General features: G+C 56.7%; 1 protein-coding gene across 3 annotated transcripts; it reads left to right on the top strand.

The window, feature by feature from the left end:
• Window positions 1-1615: 1615 nt before the first annotated feature.
• Window positions 1616-18169, top strand: SLC16A1 (solute carrier family 16 member 1). 3 transcript variants are annotated; one of them, XM_054803939.1, is made up of 5 exons: window positions 1616-1754; window positions 11552-11809; window positions 14840-14983; window positions 15435-16298; window positions 16596-18169. In XM_054803939.1, exons 2-5 carry the CDS (start codon window positions 11593-11595, stop codon window positions 16871-16873), a joined length of 1503 nt encoding a protein of 500 aa, XP_054659914.1. In that variant the 5' UTR covers window positions 1616-1754; window positions 11552-11592; the 3' UTR covers window positions 16874-18169. The 3 variants fall into 3 exon arrangements, with proteins under 3 accessions (XP_054659914.1, XP_054659915.1, XP_054659916.1); XM_054803940.1 differs by lacking the exon at window positions 1616-1754 and adding an exon at window positions 5143-5234; XM_054803941.1 differs by lacking the exon at window positions 1616-1754 and adding an exon at window positions 9775-10012.
• Window positions 18170-19143: the final 974 nt, after the last annotated feature.

Genomic DNA, 19143 nt, shown 5'->3' on the forward strand with positions numbered 1-19143 from the left:
CTGGCAGCCCGTGTCCCGGCTGGGATCCCCCCCCGCCCCAGCACTTCCCACGTCCAACTGGCAGCACTCAGCCCAGGCAGTGCAGAGCGCTCGATCCTGGATGGGATGTTAAAGAACGGCAAAGCTAAGCAGTGCTTTGAGTTTGATCCAAAATTGCCGCTTTAAATTGTTATTCATCTTGTTGCCTAAGCAAAATAGAGCGCAGACCTCTCCCTGTTAGGTCACACAGAAACAGACGTATCAAGAAAACCTCCCACCCACTCGCTCTTTGGTTTACGGTGTCTTGCCTCAGAAGTGGGTGAATGAGTTTGTTGTAGTCCGTGGTCTTTTATCGAGCGCACCTGGTCCATTAAGTGCCTTGACACGCAGAGAGCACACCCGTAAACACGCCTGCCGCGACGGCGAGGAGCAGTGGTTTCCTTTGATATGAAAGGGCTCGCGCCTCCTCTGCGGCTGCTCCGATCTCCATCTGCAGTGTCGCTGCTTTTTCCCTTCTTTCCTTCTCTTGGCTCCGAGTTTAACTACACCACACTTCTTTTGGCTCTAAAATTGGAGCACCAGACACGCGACCCAGGAGACAATTAGCGTCATTAGGCTGTGGGAGAGAGAAAAGCATTCACAGGTAACAGTCTGTGCAGCGTTGGGTACACGTGGGGAATGGCCAGTACTCGATGCGCGGGTGCCGCAGGCAGTTTTGCATCCAGAGGGTGAGGAGCTCTGCTTGGGATGGGGACGTGCTCCCAGCAAGGGCCTCTTCCGCACACCGAGGCATTGGGCACGCCGAGCCCGGGCTCATTTTCTCCTGCAAAACCAAACGGCGAGGGGAATGCCAACGGCATCCATCTCGTTCCCTAGCCCTCGGCGGCCGGCTGCTTGGGGCGCCGAGCAGTAGCCGTCTGTAGCAGAGGCTGCACGGGGCCTGCTTGGGCTGAAATAATCGCAGATACACCAGAAACATCCCCCACAGGCAGCACACGTCACTGCCTCCGTGGAAAAGCAGACTGCCAGCTCAGGCTAGCAACAGTCGGAAATTTTGTGGTGAACATGTAAAATATCAGAGTCAGGCAACAGAAGAGCTGATGGTTTTTAATAAAGACGCTTTGCAGCGTTCTCCGTCCAAAGGCAGTCCTCCCACGGCAGGGCGAAGACCCCACGACAGCAGGGATGCGGCAGGGCCTGGCAGCGTGGGGAGGTGACCTGCAGGGCGCAGGGGGGGACCCCCCCCACGGGTGGAACCCCCGTACGCAGTCACCCTTGCGGGACAGGTTAAGAGAAGGCCCGGAGCTGATGCTGCTAACGCCGTGCAAAGCCCCGGCTGCATCCGGCCCGGCCTCCCGCCCGCTGCCGGCGGAACCAGCCTGAAACCCCCCGCCGCCACCAGGGCCCGCGGACACGCGCGGGACCCGCGGACACAGGGACACGCGTGGGGCCAGAGCGGCTGGGGCGAAGGCGGCCACCGGGGCGGGCCGCGCTCCCTCCCGCCGGCCCGGCGGGGCGATACGTGCCGGGGCGCACGGCTCCGCTCGGCCGGAGATCCCGGGGAGGGGGGGGGGGGGGCCGGGCCGGGGGCGGCGGGGGGCGGGGGCGGACGGGGGCCCGCGTGGGCTGCCGAGGCGGCGCGGGGCGCACGTGGCGCGGCGGGGGGCGGTGCTCGGCGGCGGCCCGACCCATCTCCGCCCTCCGGCGGCGCGGCCCCTCTGCTTATAGCAGCGGGGGCGGGGGCGACGGCACTTGGCTGGCGGCGGCACGCACAGGTAGGGCCCGGCGCCGCGGCGGCCCACGTGGCGGGCGACGGGACGGGCCGGGATGTGGCCGGGCCGGGGCCGGGACGGGATGTGGCGGGCGACGGGACGGGCTGGGACGGGATGTGGCCGGGCTGGGATGTGGCCGGCCGGGCCGTGGCGAGCGATGGGACGGGACAGGATGGCGCGGGTCGGGCCGCGGCCCCCGGCTCTGGGAGCTCCCCGCGCTCCGGCGCCCCGCGGCTCCGCGCAGCCCCGAGCCGCCGCTGACCGGCCTGGCGTGGGGGTCCCGGGTACGCGGGGCCGCGCTGGCGGCCGGTCTCCTCTTCGGTCCGCGGCCCCGTCGCACGTGGGCGCAGCCGGGCTCGGCGAGGCGGGGAGTTCCCCGCTGGCGGGGTGGGCGGCGGGGCTGGCCGTGCCGCTGGGTCCCCCGGTGCCCCCAGCCCGAGGGTCGTGGGGGGGGGGGGTGGGTGGGTGTGTGTGTGTTCTGTTACTGCTCTGGGACGGGCGCGTGCGTGAGGGGCTCCCGCGCGCCCTGCCCGGAGCGGCTCCGTGTGCTTGAGGTGTCGCTGGGTGATCAGGGCCGCCGCCCCCCCCCTCCCTCCCCCCCGCCGCCTCTCTCGGGCCGCTGGCAGCAGCGCCCCAGGGCCGGGTCCCGCCGCGGGCAGCGCCGCCCTCTCCGCGCCCTTGTCCCGGTGACCTCCCTCGGCGGGGCGCGGGCCCTGAGGGGTGCTCGGCCGGGGCAGCGGGAGGGCGAGGTGCGGCCCGCGGCCTCGGGGGTCGCGGGAGGGTGGGGAGCGACCTGCGGCCTCGGGGATCGCGGGCAGCGGGAGGGCGGGGAGCGGCTTGCGGCCTCGGGGGTCCCGGCTTGCGGCCTCGGGGGTCCCGGCCGGCTTCAGGGCTGAGGGTGCCCGGCCCCAGGGGAGGTGCCCAGCCCCGCAGGCAGACGCCCGCTGGGCTCCTGGTCCCTCCGCCGTAGCCGTTACCCGGCAAGTCTCGTCCACGGCGCGGCTGGCGGGGACCCGCTGGGCCGGTGGGGACGGGGCCCGGCTGGCCTGGCCGCTGTTGCCCGCGCCCCACCGGAGGCACGCCTGGCTTGTTTTTAGGGGCTGTGCGGGGGAGTCTGTCCCCACCGCGTTGCAGGTGCCCGATAGCGGTGGGGTGCAGGGGGAAGAGGTGATTAACGCGAGCCTCTGGCACCCGATAAGAGAAGGGGCGCTCTGGGGAGGCTGCTCCGGCCAAGGTCCCTGGGAGCTGCATGAGAAGTGTGTCCTCCGAGGGTGGGTCGGGAAACGCGATGGGTCTGCAGTGCTGGCGGCTGGAGGGGGCTCTCCCCTTCCCCCGGGCAGTGTTCCAGTGGAGCACTGCTGGAGCCTTCTGCGACTGCATGGGGACCACATGGAGATGCTGCTCCCCGCTCATGCTCGCACCAGCCCTCGGGTGTTTCCTTTTAGCAGGCACTCAGGAGTTGGACATCGGGTGCTCAAAGTCACTTGGGTGGGTGAGTTGCTGAAGTCCTTCCAGCATCGTGATCCACTGCTGTGATCAGTGTTTGCAGGGAAGAGGCTGCGCTGGAGGAGCCCGCAGGACTGTGCTAACATTGCTTGAGCCCCAGGACAGGCGCCTGTTAACGCAGGTTTTTGCATTGCTCAGGGAGGAGTCTGCATGTACCGAGGTCCCCGGCAGTGGTGCCTGTGTGCCGGGATGTACGCCTGCCCTCAGGTGTGTAGGCAGGCTGTCCCCAGCCAGTGAGGTCTTGCAGTGATCGGCAGCGGGAAGCTGGGACCATTGGAGCTTGCTGGCAGCCTGTACTCTCTTGCTCTTGGCAGCAAGAGGCTGTTGAAATGCTGCTGGAGCTGACGGCTCCTGCAAAGCACTTACTTGCCCCTGTGGCTGGGCGTAGTGGGAGCTTGCTGTGATCTGGGATCTCGAGGACCACTGTGTGCAAAGCCCAGTGGCCTGTGGCAGGTGTTTGCACCAGAATGAGATGCTCGGGGAGCCAAGCGGGGCTGGATGACAACTGGGTCCTGTGGAGGGTGAGTGGGCCACAGCAGATGTGCTGCTGGGGTGCTTCACCCAGGGCGGGTGTCCAGGCTTGGGCCGGGATCCCACAGGCAAGGTGTGTGCAAATGTGTCACAAGAGAGTGAGCAATGCTTGAGGGTTTCAAAGCTGACTTGAGAACAGGGGATGAGGGTGAACTGGAGGATCACAAGGAAATGGTGGATAACTTGTTGGAGCAGTGGGAGAGGTGGGATTTGCGTCTTTCCCCTCTGACAGCCAATAGCTGAAGTGTTACACAGCCCCTTCTGCTGGGCTCCACAAGGGTTACTGATGTTCTTGAGCTTTAAGGTTCTTCTAAGGAAGAAAGATGGGGTTTTTTTAGTTGTATCACAAGAAACCTGAAGTCTAATGATACTGTTTTTGTTCTTTTCTGTGAGCCTTAAGCCTTTTTGTGGTGCGCAAGCATCCTATTCTCATGCTAAGTGAGGTAATTTAGTGCTGGCTGATTCCCCTGGGTGTCTTTGCTCTGAAGTTTTCTTGGATGTGTCTAGAAGGAAAGGAGCAGGGCTGAGAAATGGGCACAGACTAGCTGGTGTGTGCTGGGGGGTGGGGGGGCGTCGAGAAACCCCTAGAGCTCCTGTGGCTTTCAGAAGGGGCTTTCTCAGTCTTAGATTATGAGATTCATCACCCCAGTGATTAATTACAAACAAGTGTTTTGCTAGTCTACCGCAAACCTTCCTGCCACAAAGTCACAGGGGTGGCTGTGCCTGGTCCTGGCCGGGGAAGGTGTGAAGCATCCTCCCCTTCCAGGAGGTGGTTCCTGAAAAAGGTGCGAATGGTTGCGTGTGCTCTCTGTGGGCTCCTATCTCACACAATTGGCCTGACTTATCTGGCACCTAAGGCGGAAAATACCCAGCGACTTGCGTGCTATTATTTTATATATCCTTTATGAGGAGTTGAAAAGCTGCACGTAGGCTAAGGGAGGCAAGTTGCATCGCATTAAGCACTGTAGCCCTAATCTCATTGTTGTGCTTTTATGGCTTTTCCTATTTCCTTATGTGGAATCAGCCTATAACAGCGACTTTAAGAAAGCGAGCGCCTCTCACTAGTGATGTCTGTATGACTCACTTTCAAATGTGCCCTTAAAGCTGCTGCAGTGTAGTTGTACTGGAGCCAAAGATGGGGCTGTAGTTAATTCCTGAAACTGCAGTCACCTGACTTCTGCTGGGTCCTTGGTGAGAGTCTCCCATCTCTGTCCCTGTACTGCTTCAGCTGTGGTTTTGGGGCTTTAATGAAGTGATAATATGGCAGTGGCTGGGAGCAAAGACTGCTCAGAGCCTTGCTTTTAGGGAAGAGCAGCAGTTATGTTCTGACTGTGACTTTCTGGGGTTTTGCAGCCTCCTGCTACCCTGCTCTGCTGTGAAACCTGGAGTGGTCGTGTCCCTGGCTGGCAGTGCGGGTGTCTAATGAAAGAATGCCGATGCTATTTGGTACCACATTTTTCTCATTCTGAGGATTTCCTGGCGGGCACGGGATGTCCCAAGAGCATTCCAAGCACCACTAGTGCAGAGAGGATTGCTTCTGCTCCCTGGCAGAGCACGGCTTGTGCTCAGGGTAGGACTGTGACATCTTGCACAGGGTCTGAGAGTCCCCTGTCCCCTCCTGAGACTGGGGGGGCTGACAGCCAGTGCTGCGGGAAGCCATTCCCCTAGAGAAAGGAGCGTGAGGAGAGTCTGTATCACCAGCAGTGCCTTTGCTCTGTCCCCAGTACCCCTGAGCTGGAGGGATGGTACCTTGTACTGGGTTGGCAGTGAGATGGGCTGTCAGCGCAGGGTGGGCAGCTGCCAGCCCCTGCTGCCTGGGGATTAGCTGTCCTCTCGTGGGGCTGGTTAAAGAGGGGGCTCTGGGTGCTGCACCTAGGGTTGAAGCTGATGTGAGCCCAGAAGACACCCATAAAAGCTGCTTCACGTGAATAGTTTAGGTTGGAAAAGACCCAAGATCATCAAGTCCAACCATTAACACAGCACTGCCAAGTCTACCACTAAACCATGTCCCTAAGCACCACATCTACATGTCTTTTAAATACTTCCAGGGATGGTGACTCAACCGCTTCCCGGGGCAGCCTGTTCCAGTGGTTGATAGCCAGGCTCTGGTATAGAAATAAGCCCTGCTTTCTGCCTTGGTCTTGTTGATAGCTTGCTTAAGCCTGACTTCACACTTTCTTGTACCAGTAAGACACTTGGTCCTTGCTCAGCCTGTCTGAGCATCACTGGTGCTAATAACTGGGCACAGCAGCCCAGGATGGGAGCTTGTCTGGTGTCTGCCTGGTAGGCAGAAATAGCTGCCCATCTTTCTGGTTGGTTGTTCCCCCCAAAGCTCTGACAAACTATCCCAAGGTCCCGCTTTGCAAGGCGGCTTGCAGCTTTTCACAGCCCGTGCGCTGCAGCTGCCATGCAGGGAGTTGTCCTCGGGTGGCCGGGGGTCTCCGTCTGCCAGAGACACCTGTGGCAGGCATCCAGGGAAGGGCTCTGGCTCTGGCCAGGGTGCGCTGGCTGCCGGCGGGGTGAGTGGGCTGCTCTGTGCCTCTGCAGGCTGGGGCTCGTGGCGGGGTGCAGCTGGGAGCCGGAGGAGGGCAGCTGCCGATGCTGCCTCTGCCAGCGCGGCCGCTGTGCCCCGTGGCGTCTGCCTGTCTGCGTGCCCGGGTTAGCTCACCAGGCTGGCAGACCGAGGCACGTCTGAGGGTGCGCTGGCCGTCCCCGGTGGGGAGAGGCGCTGAGCGGGCCGGGCTGCTTCTGACAAAAACCTTGAGCTTGCCTGTGCGGGCTGCCGGCCTTGAGCAAACCCTGCCCGTGCTGCTGACCTCGCCTCACCCTGTGAGCAAACGCTGCGGCCGAGCAGGACCTCAATCGACTATTGTCTTGGTGCAGAGCCCTTGCACTACTGGGGAGTCATGTAGGCCATGCGCTGCCAGGTTAAACCCCAGCTATGGGTGCTCGCTGGAATTACAGCTCTGTGCTTAATGCTATAAACCCGCTTAAAACTGGTGAAAGTGGTGTCTCATTAGCTCATAGCAATTTCTATTTCATCTTGCTTCTGGCCAGAAAAAGGCTGAATTTGAAGCTGTAAAGCATTATTGGCTGTGAACGGGTTGTGATTGCCAGCACCTCCATTTCCCCAGCAGTTTAGTTTCAGAGACCAGAAGGGATGCTCGGGGTCTGCTGACTCCCCATGCGGACAAATGTCCCACGGGGGTGTTTATGGTCCTGTGCTATCCCACGGTGGGGTGGGGAGGGATAGATGTGTTTCAGGCTCTTGTTTGGATAATGCTTTGGGATGGGGCTGGTGGGAATGGGTGCTCGGCAGGCTCCCAGGGAGCAGTGTCCTGCTCCTGCATCCCTCCCCTCTGCTGGGAGCTCAGGGCAGGAGCCTGCTCAGGGAGCAGTGGCATCTGGCGCTGCTGACAAGGGACAGCTTTGTGCCTGCCCTGCCTGGCCTGGGCGTTTCAGTGTTGGCATTTGCTGGCCAAAGGTCGGGTCTGGCTGACAAAGGCACGAGGAGCCCAAATGGCCATCGTGCAGCAGGGACATCCCTGGGGATCTTATCTTGCTGCCGCTGAGATCCCGCTCCAGGCATTGCCGTGTCCCTCTCTGGAGCAGATGGCCAGGAGCAGAGGCAGCCTGCCTGCGGCAGTGCTGGGACAAGCCACCATGGACTTCCTCCGCTGAGGAGGAGCGTGTCGAGGTGCAGGGTGAACCTCTCTCTCCTTGCAGCGGCACAGGGCAGCCCTGCCAGCCTGTGCAGGCTCTGGGGTGGTGATGGGCTGCGGGAGCAGAAGCTGGGGCTCTGCTGCCTGCCCTGTGGCTGAGCAGGGAAGCCTGCCCTTCTCCAGCCTCAGCTCTGCCAGCTGCTCCGAGTGCCCTGCTCTGTGGGAAGGGTTTTGCAAGCTCACATGGCAGCAAATGCCAGGTGACCGTATGCCTGGAGTAAGAGAGCCTTGGGCTGGAGGGATGCGTGAGGGGAGGCAGAGGTGCGAGGTGCCCTGGCATGGCCCCCTGCGTGGGTGTGGGACGTCCCTCTTCCTCTGACCCCAAAAAGGAGCAATGTGAGGGCACTTTCATAAAGGGTTTGCCCCAGAAATATTTTGTGGCATTTGCAGCGCTTTATAAATGTGAGCCTCTGTCTTTCTGCTCTGGAGTCCTGCCAGTCCGGGGCTTTTAAAAGCACAGCAATTTGCCGCATTATGTAACTAGAAGTCTTGAAATCTTCCTGTTCCAGGCCCCTCTGGAGAAGGGATAACAGTGTTGTGTGTAGGACCTAGGAAATGGAAAGGGGTTTGGTCTTCTGTGGTATCTGTTTCGAGATGATACAGTTCTCATTGCCTAAGAAACCTGAGTCCCTGCTCTCAGCACTGCTGTGCAGAGGAGGCTTGCTGTAGGCTACCCATTCCTGTGGATTAGTCAAGACATTTACGGGGAGCAGATGTGATACTTGCAGTCATTACTTGGTCTCATCAGTCTTAATTACTGCAAATATGGTTATTTTATTCCCTAATAGGGCAAACTGTAGCTGGCTGCCTGGCAGCTGTGAATTTGATTTCCAAACATGTCTTACACGTTGCAGCTCTTCCAAAACAGAGCTGTAAATGCCATAACTATGTTCTGGGTGTGTTTTTTTTCCTTTTTGCAAAGGGGAGGGCAGCTTTCCAATTGGACTGGCTGCCTTACATGTGCTTTTTTTGTCTCTTGTTTAAAACTACTTCTGTGTGGGGGCAAGGAGGAAATCAGCAAGAAGCCTTAATGCGGTTGAAGGAAGAGCTTTCTAAAACTGATCTTTCTTAATAAGGATTTTCAGTGAGTCAGGGAAAAATGTTGTGGCATGCAGAACTCATCATGTAAACCCTCTGGCGTCAGTCTTTGGGAATCTCGCTTCATGGTCTCAAACCTTGTTCAGTACAAGGCTTTTCACTGTGCCTCAGCAATGCAAGAGAGGTCATGTCTAACCTGCCAGAAGTCTTTGTATTTTATAGAGACATGCTACCTGAGCACCCGCAGGAGGAGGAATGCTGCTCGCAGGGAAAGAACAAATAGATGAACCAAGCCACAGTAATTTTGGTGCAGTCAAGCTCCTTGGGAGGGGTGGAAGAATTAAACCTGTGTGTGTGTCAGGAGCAAAAAAGAAAAATCCCCAGCACCTCAGCAGCACCTCCCAGCTTTTGCTTTGGATAGCTTTAATTGCCAGTAGTTTTAATTAGTGCTAACAAGTAGATTGTATTCCTTGCTGGTAGTTTTTATTGCCAACACCTGGTAGTCTCATCTTTTAAAAACATTTCAGACAAATCAGTGTAGTTAGATGATGCTTTAAAGTTCACTGAGTGCTGTGAAAGCTCAGTATGACTCAAAGCAAGGGGTGGCTGGAAACTCCAGCGTGTAGCTGATGTGGGGAAGTGATGTTAAGCAAAACGCAGGGTTCATAGCGGCTTTTCAGGAAGAGCATGATGGGTGGGTAGCTTGCTTTCCATACTGAGAAGCTGAAGGTATGTGATGGGCCTCTGCAGATAGAGCCTGGCACTTTATCCCCCGACTACTGGTGCCTGCAGGTATGTGCTGGCCCTGGGCTCTGCGCAAGGGGCCTGCCTGCAGCTGGACCCCGCTGGCGCGGGCTTGACCTGGTGTTGAATGGGCTGCTCGCTGCTCGGCATGGCTGTGGTCCCCGAGGGTCTGAGAGAGGAAATCAGCCTCTCTGGCTCCTGAGCATAGTTCAGCCGCGGACGTGCCCGAGGCAGCGTCTTGTAAATTATTCCTTTGTTGGAGTGGCGGGGTGGCTCGGATCTGCTCGTGATGGTCATGTGTTGCACTGGCCAGGACGCAGGAAAATACCCTGCCAGTGAAAAAAATTGGTGTCCAGGTCAGGCTAAACCAGTCTTAGCAGCTTACAGAAACCAGCCTCCCCGTGCTTTGCTTCCTCTTGCTCCGTGCTTTGCTTCCTCTTGCCCTGCGTGGGTCTGAGGCATCATCTGAGCATGTCCGGGTGTCGGGTGGCTCTGGCAAACCCCATGCTGTGTATCGGGTAACTCTGCTGCCTGTGCCTCCGGTGCCGGGTGGGAGCAGGGGCTCCCCGCAGCTTGGGGCCACGGGCTGTGCTTCCGCTGGGATGCGTGGACTCTGGGCTCTGATGTGTACTGAAGTGACACGGAGCAAGTGAAGCAAGGAGGGTACCTACGGTACTGTGGTGTGCCGAGGGCATCAGGGGACGTGCCGGGTAGATGCTGGTATGTCAGCAGCCGTGGATGAGATGGTAATCGCTGTGAACCTGAACGAATGCGTGCTATAAATAGAGGTTGCACCTCTCTGAGCCAGCATGCTGCTTTGAAGTTGTTGCTGTGCCTGATGTGACCGGGGGGGAGCTCTGGAGAAAGCTTTCCTGCTTGAAGGCAGCTTTTTCTTTAAGTGGAAACCTGAGCAGCAGAGCAGAGAACTGCAGAGTGAGGAGTGGGCTCTGGCAAAGGAGTCTGTCCCCCTCCTTGGCTGATGGTGTTTAATATGGGCAGGGGGATCTCTGGCTGTGAGGCTGGGGAGGGCTGTGGGGTGTCAAAATGTCTTCTAAAATCTGCAGGGGCACAGAGGACTTCTGGGGACTGTAGCAATTCCTGTTGCTTTGCATATTGTAAACCACGTTTGTGAGCAGCTGCTCCTGGTTGCGTTTCCTCCCTGGGATGGCTTGTGCTGTGCTCTGCTGCCTGAAGCAACCTTATTTTTTGAGTGACCACAGCTCCAGGGTGTGATCCAGCTGTGCAGCAGCTGTAGCACAGGGAATGCATGAGCAGTCTGACCCTGCTGGTTTCCAAACGTCTCTGAATCAGCCTCTCTAAGGGGATTCCACACTTCAGCAAGCCTGGATGACATTTCCCCATTTATTTTGTTTTCTAATAGCTTCTGGTTTTGAGCTTTTAAGGTGAACTCTCTTTACACTTGGGTGCTTTTGTGAAACCAGCTGTAGCCTTTTTGGCAGGGGAGGAGGGGATGGCTGCAGCTGGGTTAGGGGGGCTCCTGCTGAGGCTGAGCCCCTGGGGAGCTGGACTCTGCTGGGGCTGCTCCGGGCAGACCCACCTCCCTTCCCCGGGCAGTGCTGGCAGTGTGTGGGAGCATTCCTGGTCACTGCTCAGGCTAAGTTTAGCTGCAGCCTGTGACCTTCAGGGCTGGCGGGTGTGCTATGACACCTGCTTGCCTGCTCTTTCTTCGCAGAAATGGAGGTGTCCTGGCTTGTGTGTGTGGACTTATCTCCCCTGGTGTGTCTGTGTTTAATAACCTGGGTGTGCTGTTCCTGCTCTGGGTGCCCTGGGGGCTTCCCCAGATTTTGCGGTGTGCCGGGGCAGTGCTGGGATCGCACTGCTGGGGAAGCTGCAGGGGCTCTGCCCCGGGCAGGCGAGTCCTGACCAGACTGGCCGCTGCCCTGCTCAACCCTCCGTGGGTCCAGCCCTGTGCTGCCGGTAGCCCTGCCTGCTTCCCCGCTGTGCCCTGGCTGCTGCTGGCAAGGTCATCGCCTGCCCTTTTCAGTTTAGGACAGGGCATCATGTCTGAAGTTTGTGGCTTATAAATACCTGCTGGCCAGGGCTCTGAAAGGCCAGCTGCAATCTGAGCATGTATTTTGGGACGGCCTTATGAGGCCGGTGTGCTGGTGAGCCCTGAGCGCTCGCCTCTCAGATCAGCTCTCCCAGAGGTGGTCTGGGGCACAAGCCATGCCATTGCATGCTGGGGAGCAGGGATGCAGCCGCCTGCTTTCAGCTGAGACAATACTTTGTCCTTTGCAGATCTTTGAACCCCAACTGAGTCATCACCAACTTGGTTCAAGATGCCACCGGCCATCGGAGGCCCTGTGGGATATACTCCTCCTGAAGGAGGATGGGGATGGGCCGTGGTCATCGGAGCCTTCATCTCCATTGGGTTTTCCTATGCCTTCCCCAAATCCATCACCGTGTTCTTCAAAGAGATTGAGGTCATCTTCAATGCATCCAGCAGCAAAGTCTCATGGATTTCCTCCATCATGCTGGCTGTTATGTACGCAGGAGGTAAGTGGACCAGGGGCAGCAGTACATGTGCTTGCGCATTGAAGTGCAGGATGCGGCTCTCCTGCTGGGTCTGATGACTTCACATCTTGCTGTAGTGACAACAACCAAAACTTTGCTAAAAGTTGGAATTCTGTCCTTACATGAGAGCAAAACTTCAGTTAGCAAGTTTGCTTGAAGGAGGTTGCTCAAAAAGTTCTATTTAATGCCCAGAATACAAAAACCGGGTTAATCTGTCCTCCTCTGCAAAGCTCTAAGTAAAATCTTTCCGGGGAATTAGGACTTGTGTAATTCTGCCCTTGTCCTTGTTACATTGCGCTGCAGACGCCTGAAGGCCAGGAGAGCTGCTGAGCCCCGCGTGGGAGCCCTGGTCATGGGGTCTCTTTTAGACAAGATACAGATTTTTTTAAAAATTTTTTCTTAATCCAGCAAACAGTGGCTGTATCTAGGGATCTGTCCCCAATTTCTGGTCAGCTCTGATGGCTCAGCTGTGCTCTGGAGTGCACTGAAACCTGGTGCTGCCTGTTCTTCCTCCCCAGTGTTTGAGGGTGGCAGAGTGCACTGGAAGTATGGTGACATGAGCAGAACAAAGCAAAACTACTTAAACTGAAGCAGCTCTCCCCTCCCCCATCCTTCAGAAACAGCTTCTTGGAGTCTTTTAATCCCCAGGCTGTGTGGTTTATGCTTGTCTTTAACTGGTGAGGAGCAGGCAGAGCACTCCCTGCGGGGTGATGTGCTCCCAGACCTCGCCTCGCTGGTCTCCAAACCCCGGTGTCTCATACCCGCCCGCAAACGCAGCTTTGCGCTGGGTTGCTCGGCTGAAAGAAACTCTTACTGGGAGCCTGCTGTTGTGTCCACTTCAGAGGCAAATCGGAGCTTGTACTGCTGCCATCCTCAGCTGGCGAACTGCCCACGTCCTCGTTGCATTTGTGCATCGAAAGGAGCTGACGTCAGCGCCCAGCTAAGCACGAGGCTTTTCCTTTGGGGAACAGGCTCTGCTTTGTCCTAGCTCAGCTAGCGAAGCGCCCAGCACATTTCCCTGCTCTGATGTTATAACAAGCTTGTAAACCCTGTAACTGCCTTAATGAGACTCAATCTGGGCCATTCCCTCTCTCCTAATAGCTCAGGGCTGGTTCTCCTGGGTGCCCCAGGGGTGGCACTGCCTGGAGCTGCCCAGCAGTGGGGGTGAGAGCTCCCTCCTCCAGTCCTGGGTTCATCCTCGGTTCCCCTCCCTCTGTGCTGACACCACCTCTCCTGCTCCACTTCCAACTGTTGCCATTAAATCCCAGCAGCCTGCTGGTCTCGGCTGCTTGCCCATATGCCAATGGCAGGGATGCTGAAGGCACCCCAGGCCTGCCCAGGTGCATCCCCCAGCTACCAGAGCATGGGATTGTGCTGCTGCCCCTCTTGCTTGTTCCATGCCTCCTGCAGCCTGAGCCCAGACCCTTTGCAGGGTCTGAATTGCACTGGAGTGGTCGCAGTGTGCATCCCATTCTCGCTGTTCCCAAAGGCACCTTCCTGTGGGAACTGTGTGTTTGCTTGGAGGCTAAAAAAGTAGCTCATGTTCTGGCAAAACATCCTGGGCTGATGGTATCGCACAGAGCTGGGGTAGCTTCTGTTCCGAACAGGGGCAGGGCTGTGGAGCAGTGTCCCCTGCAGCCCGATGCAGCCACCCCGGGCAGTCACTGTCGGGGTCCGTGGGTGTTAGAATCTTAGATGCCCCTTTCTCAGCTCCACGTTAGGATTAGGGAGGACTCTGGTTCCATTACTTAGACTTTTTTCACAGCATGAATAATCAAAATAGATCAGCTAACAATTGGTCAGAAATGCTTCTTGTGAATCTGTAAAATAGGAGTAGGTGTGAATTCTTTTTTAATTAAAAAAAAAAAAAGATTGCCACCAGGGCACATGGTGCTGCCCAGCCAGTGGCTTCCTGCTAGCTGCCCTTGGAGCCTGCTGCTCTGGGCTGGATTTCCCGGAGGAAAGGCCACTGCTGCTGTTAGACTCTGTCCAGGGGATCACGTTTGAGTTCAAGGTACAGGTTTTGCAAAGTGCTGAGAGCTCTGCAGGGAAGTGTCTGAGGCTTGAGGTGATATGCCAGCCCCTGGGACCTGCTACTGCCTCTCATGGGACTGGGGACATGGCCCCTTCCCGACTGCTGGTGCCATCAGGTCACAGCCGCTGGCACAGGCTGCTCTGGCCGGCACGTAGGCACTGAGCTGGCTGCGGGGAGCGGGATACTGCAGGGCTGGGGGGAGCCTCTGCGGCAGCAGAGCTTCTGTGACCTTCACCAAGCTTTGTTTAAACTGGGCAAAAAGGTCAAGTAGTGTCTGAGGACCCATGAATAACATGTTGACAACCTTGTTATCTGTTAATGGCAAAACTGGGTCTGTTAATATTCAATGGATGTTCATTCAGTTTATTTAAATACATTTTAGTATCTGTAGAGCATGCTTCACAGTATCTAATCACTGTTTGCTTTGGATTAAAGCTCTTAATAATGAAGCACTTAAAGGGCGAGTGTGCAGAGCAATTGGGCTCTTCCTGCCATAAGGGCAGTAGTGAAATGAGAAGCACCCCTTCTCCCCAGGGCTGCATGGTGCTGCTGCTCCTCCTGCAAGTGCTCAGGGAGCTTTGCCTGTGCCCATCAAAGCTGTTTTTTTCACAGCTTTGGTCTTGATCAGAAGCCTCTTGCTGGAGATGGGCAGTTGCTGTGCACTTGCCTTGCTGCCAAGCCCCCAGAGCAGAGTGGCTTCACCCTGTCCCTGGGGGGGCAGCTCCTGGTTTAGCCCACAGAAGGCAGCTTGCTCAGAGAAGTCTCAGCTTTCTTTGCTGACCAAATGTCACTCTCTTATCTCCAGCTGCCTCTGAACCTCCCGTCCTTTCCCTTACCCCCGTTCCCTCCCTGGGTGAAGTGTCACTGTGTGAAAGCTAGAAGCCTCTGCAATAAACCTCCAGCGTGCTTGCATGCATCCATCTTGTCTCCTGTGCAAAGATAACTCATCTCTTGGCATATCTCCTTCAAATCCCTAGGTCCCATCAGCAGCATCCTGGTGAACAAATACGGCAGCCGACCCATCATGATCGCTGGCGGCTGCCTCTCCGGCTGCGGGTTGATTGCAGCCTCTTTCTGCAACACAGTGGAGGAGCTGTACTTCTGCGTGGGGGTCGTAGGGGGTAAGTGATGGCTCTGCCCTAACGGGGCTGCTGCGGAGGTAAGGTCTCTCCTGGGGCAGCAAGAGGAGCACCTTAAACCCAGTAATTGTAAGGGAACATCTACAATGAATTTGCATAAATCCTAGATTTCCGTTGTATAGTCTAATAAGAGATGGCTATAGAGCATCTCTTGTTCCTGCCCCGGGTTAGGGTTGTGCCCCACCAGTCAATGCCAGGGCAGTGCTCCCCTTTCAGCTCCCAAATTCCTGCCCACGGCTTTGCTGCTGCCCTGGTGCCTCCTCCCAAGTCTGCAGTGAGGGCTGAGTGCTGCTCATGTGAATGAGAAGTTAATACAGCTGAAACAGAGCTGTGAAACCCTGCTCCTGCTCATCCCAGCAGCCCATCTGCTGGCATTGCTGGCTTGTGGGGGTGGTTGAGCTGAGCCCCTTGTCTCTCCTGTTCTCTCCCTCAGGTCTTGGACTTGCATTTAACTTGAACCCAGCCTTAACTATGATCGGCAAGTACTTTTTCAAGAAGCGTCCCCTGGCTAACGGGCTGGCGATGGCGGGCAGCCCCGTGTTCCTCTCCACCTTGGCACCTGTGAACCAGCTCTTCTTTGGCATATTTGGCTGGCGTGGCAGCTTCCTCATCCTCGGCGGTCTCCTGCTGAACTGCTGCGTTGCCGGATCCCTGATGCGGCCGATAGGCCCCAAGCCAGATCAACTGAAGAAAGAAGCCAATAAGGAGGTGCTGCAGGAAGCCGGGAAGGTGGTGAAAAAGGACGACGGTGACACTAGCACAGACCTCATCGGCGGGAAGGCCAAGAAACAGAAGAGCACATTTTTCCAGACGATCAACAAGTTCTTAGACTTGTCCCTGTTCACGCACAGGGGCTTCCTGCTCTATCTGTCAGGCAATGTGATCATGTTCTTTGGGCTGTTCACTCCTTTGGTCTTCCTCAGCAATTATGCAAAGAGCAAGAAGATTGCTAATGAGTCTGCAGCCTTCCTGCTCTCCATCCTGGCCTTTGTAGACATGGTGGCCAGACCTTCCATGGGACTGGTGGCAAACACCAAGTGGATCAGACCCAGAGTCCAGTATTTCTTCGCCATCTCTGTGATTTACAACGGGGTGTGCCACCTCTTGGCCCCCATGTCTACCACCTACGCTGGCTTCTGCATTTATGCTGGCTTCTTCGGCTTTGCCTTTGGCTGGCTGAGCTCGGTCCTGTTTGAGACCCTGATGGACCTGGTAGGAGCGCAGCGGTTCTCCAGCGCCGTCGGCCTGGTGACCATCGTGGAGTGCTGCCCAGTGCTTCTGGGACCCCCTCTGCTAGGTATGGTGTGCTGTGCCTGTGAGTTCTGCCCATCCTGAACTGGGTGGTGGGTTCCCCGGTCCATGGGCAGCCCTGGGCACTGGGGCAGGGGCGAGCACCAGCCATGAGGCCATCCCAGCACTGAGGGATGGCCAGGGAAAGAGAGGGCTGAGCCCCTGGCACAGGGTGGGGGAGCAGGGGCCAGAGGAATAAAGGCCTGAAGCTGAGGGTGATGGGCTTGGGCTGTTCTTGGGAATGTATCCACAACCTGGAGCGGTTCTGGGGACATCTCTAAGCTGTCCTATCTCTGTCCCTCAGGGAAGCTCAACGACATGTACGGTGACTACAAGTACACGTACTGGGCCTGCGGGATCATTCTCATTGTCTCTGGGATCTACCTCTTCATCGGGATGGGCATCAACTACCGCCTGGTGGCAAAGGAGCAGAAGGCAGAGGAGAAGGCGAGGAACGAAGGGAAGGAAGAGGAGACCAACGTGGATGAGGCTGAGAAGCAGAAAGAGGCAAACAATGATGTGGCCCCCTCGCCTCAGAAGAGCGCGGAGGATGGTGTCAAAGAGGAGGAGAGCCACATGTGAGGGACCGGTCTCAATCCCGGAGTGTCGGGGAAGCGCCGCTGCCCTGGTGTGGTGGCTGGGGCAGTGTTCCACTGGCGCTGGGCGGCTGTGAGAAGTGTTTAAACCAGGTGTTCATTTTAAACCAGGCTCTGAATTGTCTTTCCATCTGTGTTCAACAAAGGTAACAGGGCTACACATGCAGTATCCTCGTGTGTTGGGGGGCGGGGGGTTTTTTATAGTCTGGCTTTTTAACAGTAACATGAATGTACTAATATGTGCCTTATAGTCTTCATATCTAGCCGAATCTGGATGAGCCTTAACTCTAAACCGTGCTTTAGCTCTGTATTCTGCTCAGGATGGGTGTGTGTGTGCCTATGCCTGTGTTTTGGGGGGGTTTGTTGTTAAAAAGCCATAAAAAGCAGGATACTGGATTTGTTGAAGCACGATGGGCTTCAGGGCCAGCCCCGGATGAATACTGCTTCACACGCTTCTTACCGCAGGCCCTCCGCGGAGGGGGAGATCCGGGCACGGGGCAGGGTGGTCTTCAGCTCCTGTGCCAGGTGCCTCCTGGCTCTGTAGGTGGTCTTTAGGTATGTTTTGAAAACACTTTAGCTACTGTAGTTGTTTAAAATCCCTCTTTTTTTTTTAGTTGTGCTCTCATGGGATAATGGAGTTGGAGAAGGACGGCCGTGGTTCATGTTGAGCAGTGTTGCCCACTCCAGGGCTGCAGCAGCCCCCATGTGCCCAGCCCCTGCAACAGAGCCCTTGTGGGGAGCGCTGGGGTCCCCTCCAGTCCCCCCCACCCCTTGACTCTGCCCTGGATGTGCCTCTTCTCAGCTTGATGCTGGGTGATGTGAAATGGGTGCAAATGTGGCAGCACGGCAGGGTCGGGGTGCTGGCCTTGATCCCCGCCATGGGGTGGGTTTCCACTGGAGCATCCCTGCGCTGATCAAGCCCACCCAGATGGGTGTTTTGGGTGCTGACCCCAGGCAGAGTGGAGGGGCTGGGTGGGACGGGTGGAGATGGTACATCCCTGAGACAGGCCTTCTGCTTTCGCTCTTTTATCCCTTAGAGAAACCTCTTTTACTTGCTTCTGTTCAACTGAGATCTTAAGGTGGTGGATGCCTAACCACTCATATCTAGGACATGTAAGGGGGAGGAAAGAATTTGTATGTATTTATTTTTTATTTTTTAGTGCTGGAAAATATCTTAATGTACGTGGAGCAGGTTAATGGCTCTCAAGTTCTAGTAAATGTTGATCAGAAATTGTGTAAGAGGCTGAGTTTTTTCAAATAAACTTGTTTTTTTTACAATTTACCCATCAAATGTTGAACTTCTTTTCTAGAATCACACTTGTGTGTGCCAGATGATGTGTGTGTTGGGGAGATGAGTGGGGCTGTGGCACAGCCTGGGTCTCCACATGCTGCTCCAGTACCACAAGGCTCCCACTGAGCGGGTCCTGCTGGCTGTGGAAGCTGGTCCCCATCCAGCAAGGGTGAGATGCCCCTTCCCACCTCCTCAGCTGCACGAGGAGGCTTTGGTTGGGGTCTGGGATGGCCACAGCCCAGTTGTCCCCATGCACTCTGGTTTTAGAGACACTTCTGTTCCCCTGCCCTTCTTCAAAGGATGCCTGTGAAAGCCTTGAGCTCACCCTTTGTTGCGGGGGGATGGACACACACACTTAGTGTGTTTAATGAGTGGTGGGCAGACTATCCCCCTGTCCGTGCTGCCTCCCTCCAGGCTGAGCGGGGCCACTGCTGTGTGCAGCCAAGGCACTGATGGTGCTGAAACCAAACGAAGGGGTAAACGAAGGTCCTGCTGTCTGAGCTCACCTGCAGTGCCTGCAGGGGCAGGCTCTCCTTGTGCTCCCTCAGCTGTGGGGCTGCTTTGGACTTCGTTTTGGTCTGAATCTCTCAGAAAGCAGGCCAGGGTGTTTTCATAGCATAGAGTAACTTTAGAAAGCCAACAGTATTTTGTACAAAAGGATTTTGTTGTACAGTGCTGAGCTGTGATACTGTAAAGCCAAATAGTTGCATTTGCATACATGGGGTGTCTGTTGTAGGTGCAGTAATGGGTTCACATCGCAATAAATCAACCCTGAGTGTCCCTGGGTTCGTAGGTGTGGACAAGCTGTGAGCCCTGCCCTGCTCCCTTCCAGATGTGGGTCGGTGTTGACTGGGGCTGAGTCTCCCTGTCAGGCAGGTCGCTTGGCTGCTCTGGGCAGGGGGCTGTGGCGGTGGGGGCTGCCAAGCACTGCTGCTGCCTGCGTGGAGAGGGGTCTCTGCCCTCTG

The sequence above is a fragment of the Grus americana genome, chromosome 25 (assembly GCF_028858705.1).
Source record: "Grus americana isolate bGruAme1 chromosome 25, bGruAme1.mat, whole genome shotgun sequence".
NCBI classification, from domain to species: Eukaryota; Metazoa; Chordata; class Aves; order Gruiformes; family Gruidae; genus Grus; species Grus americana.

Bases quoted from the DNA above. Each gene is read 5' to 3' on its own strand.
- SLC16A1 (XM_054803939.1), top strand. From the start codon at position 11,593: ATGCCACCGGCCATCGGAGGCCCTGTGGGATATACTCCTCCTGAAGGA. The intron at 11,810-14,839 runs GTAAGTGGACCA...TCAAATCCCTAG, and splicing joins GGCTGTTATGTACGCAGGAG to GTCCCATCAGCAGCATCCTG. The intron at 16,299-16,595 runs GTATGGTGTGCT...TCTGTCCCTCAG, and splicing joins TCTGGGACCCCCTCTGCTAG to GGAAGCTCAACGACATGTAC.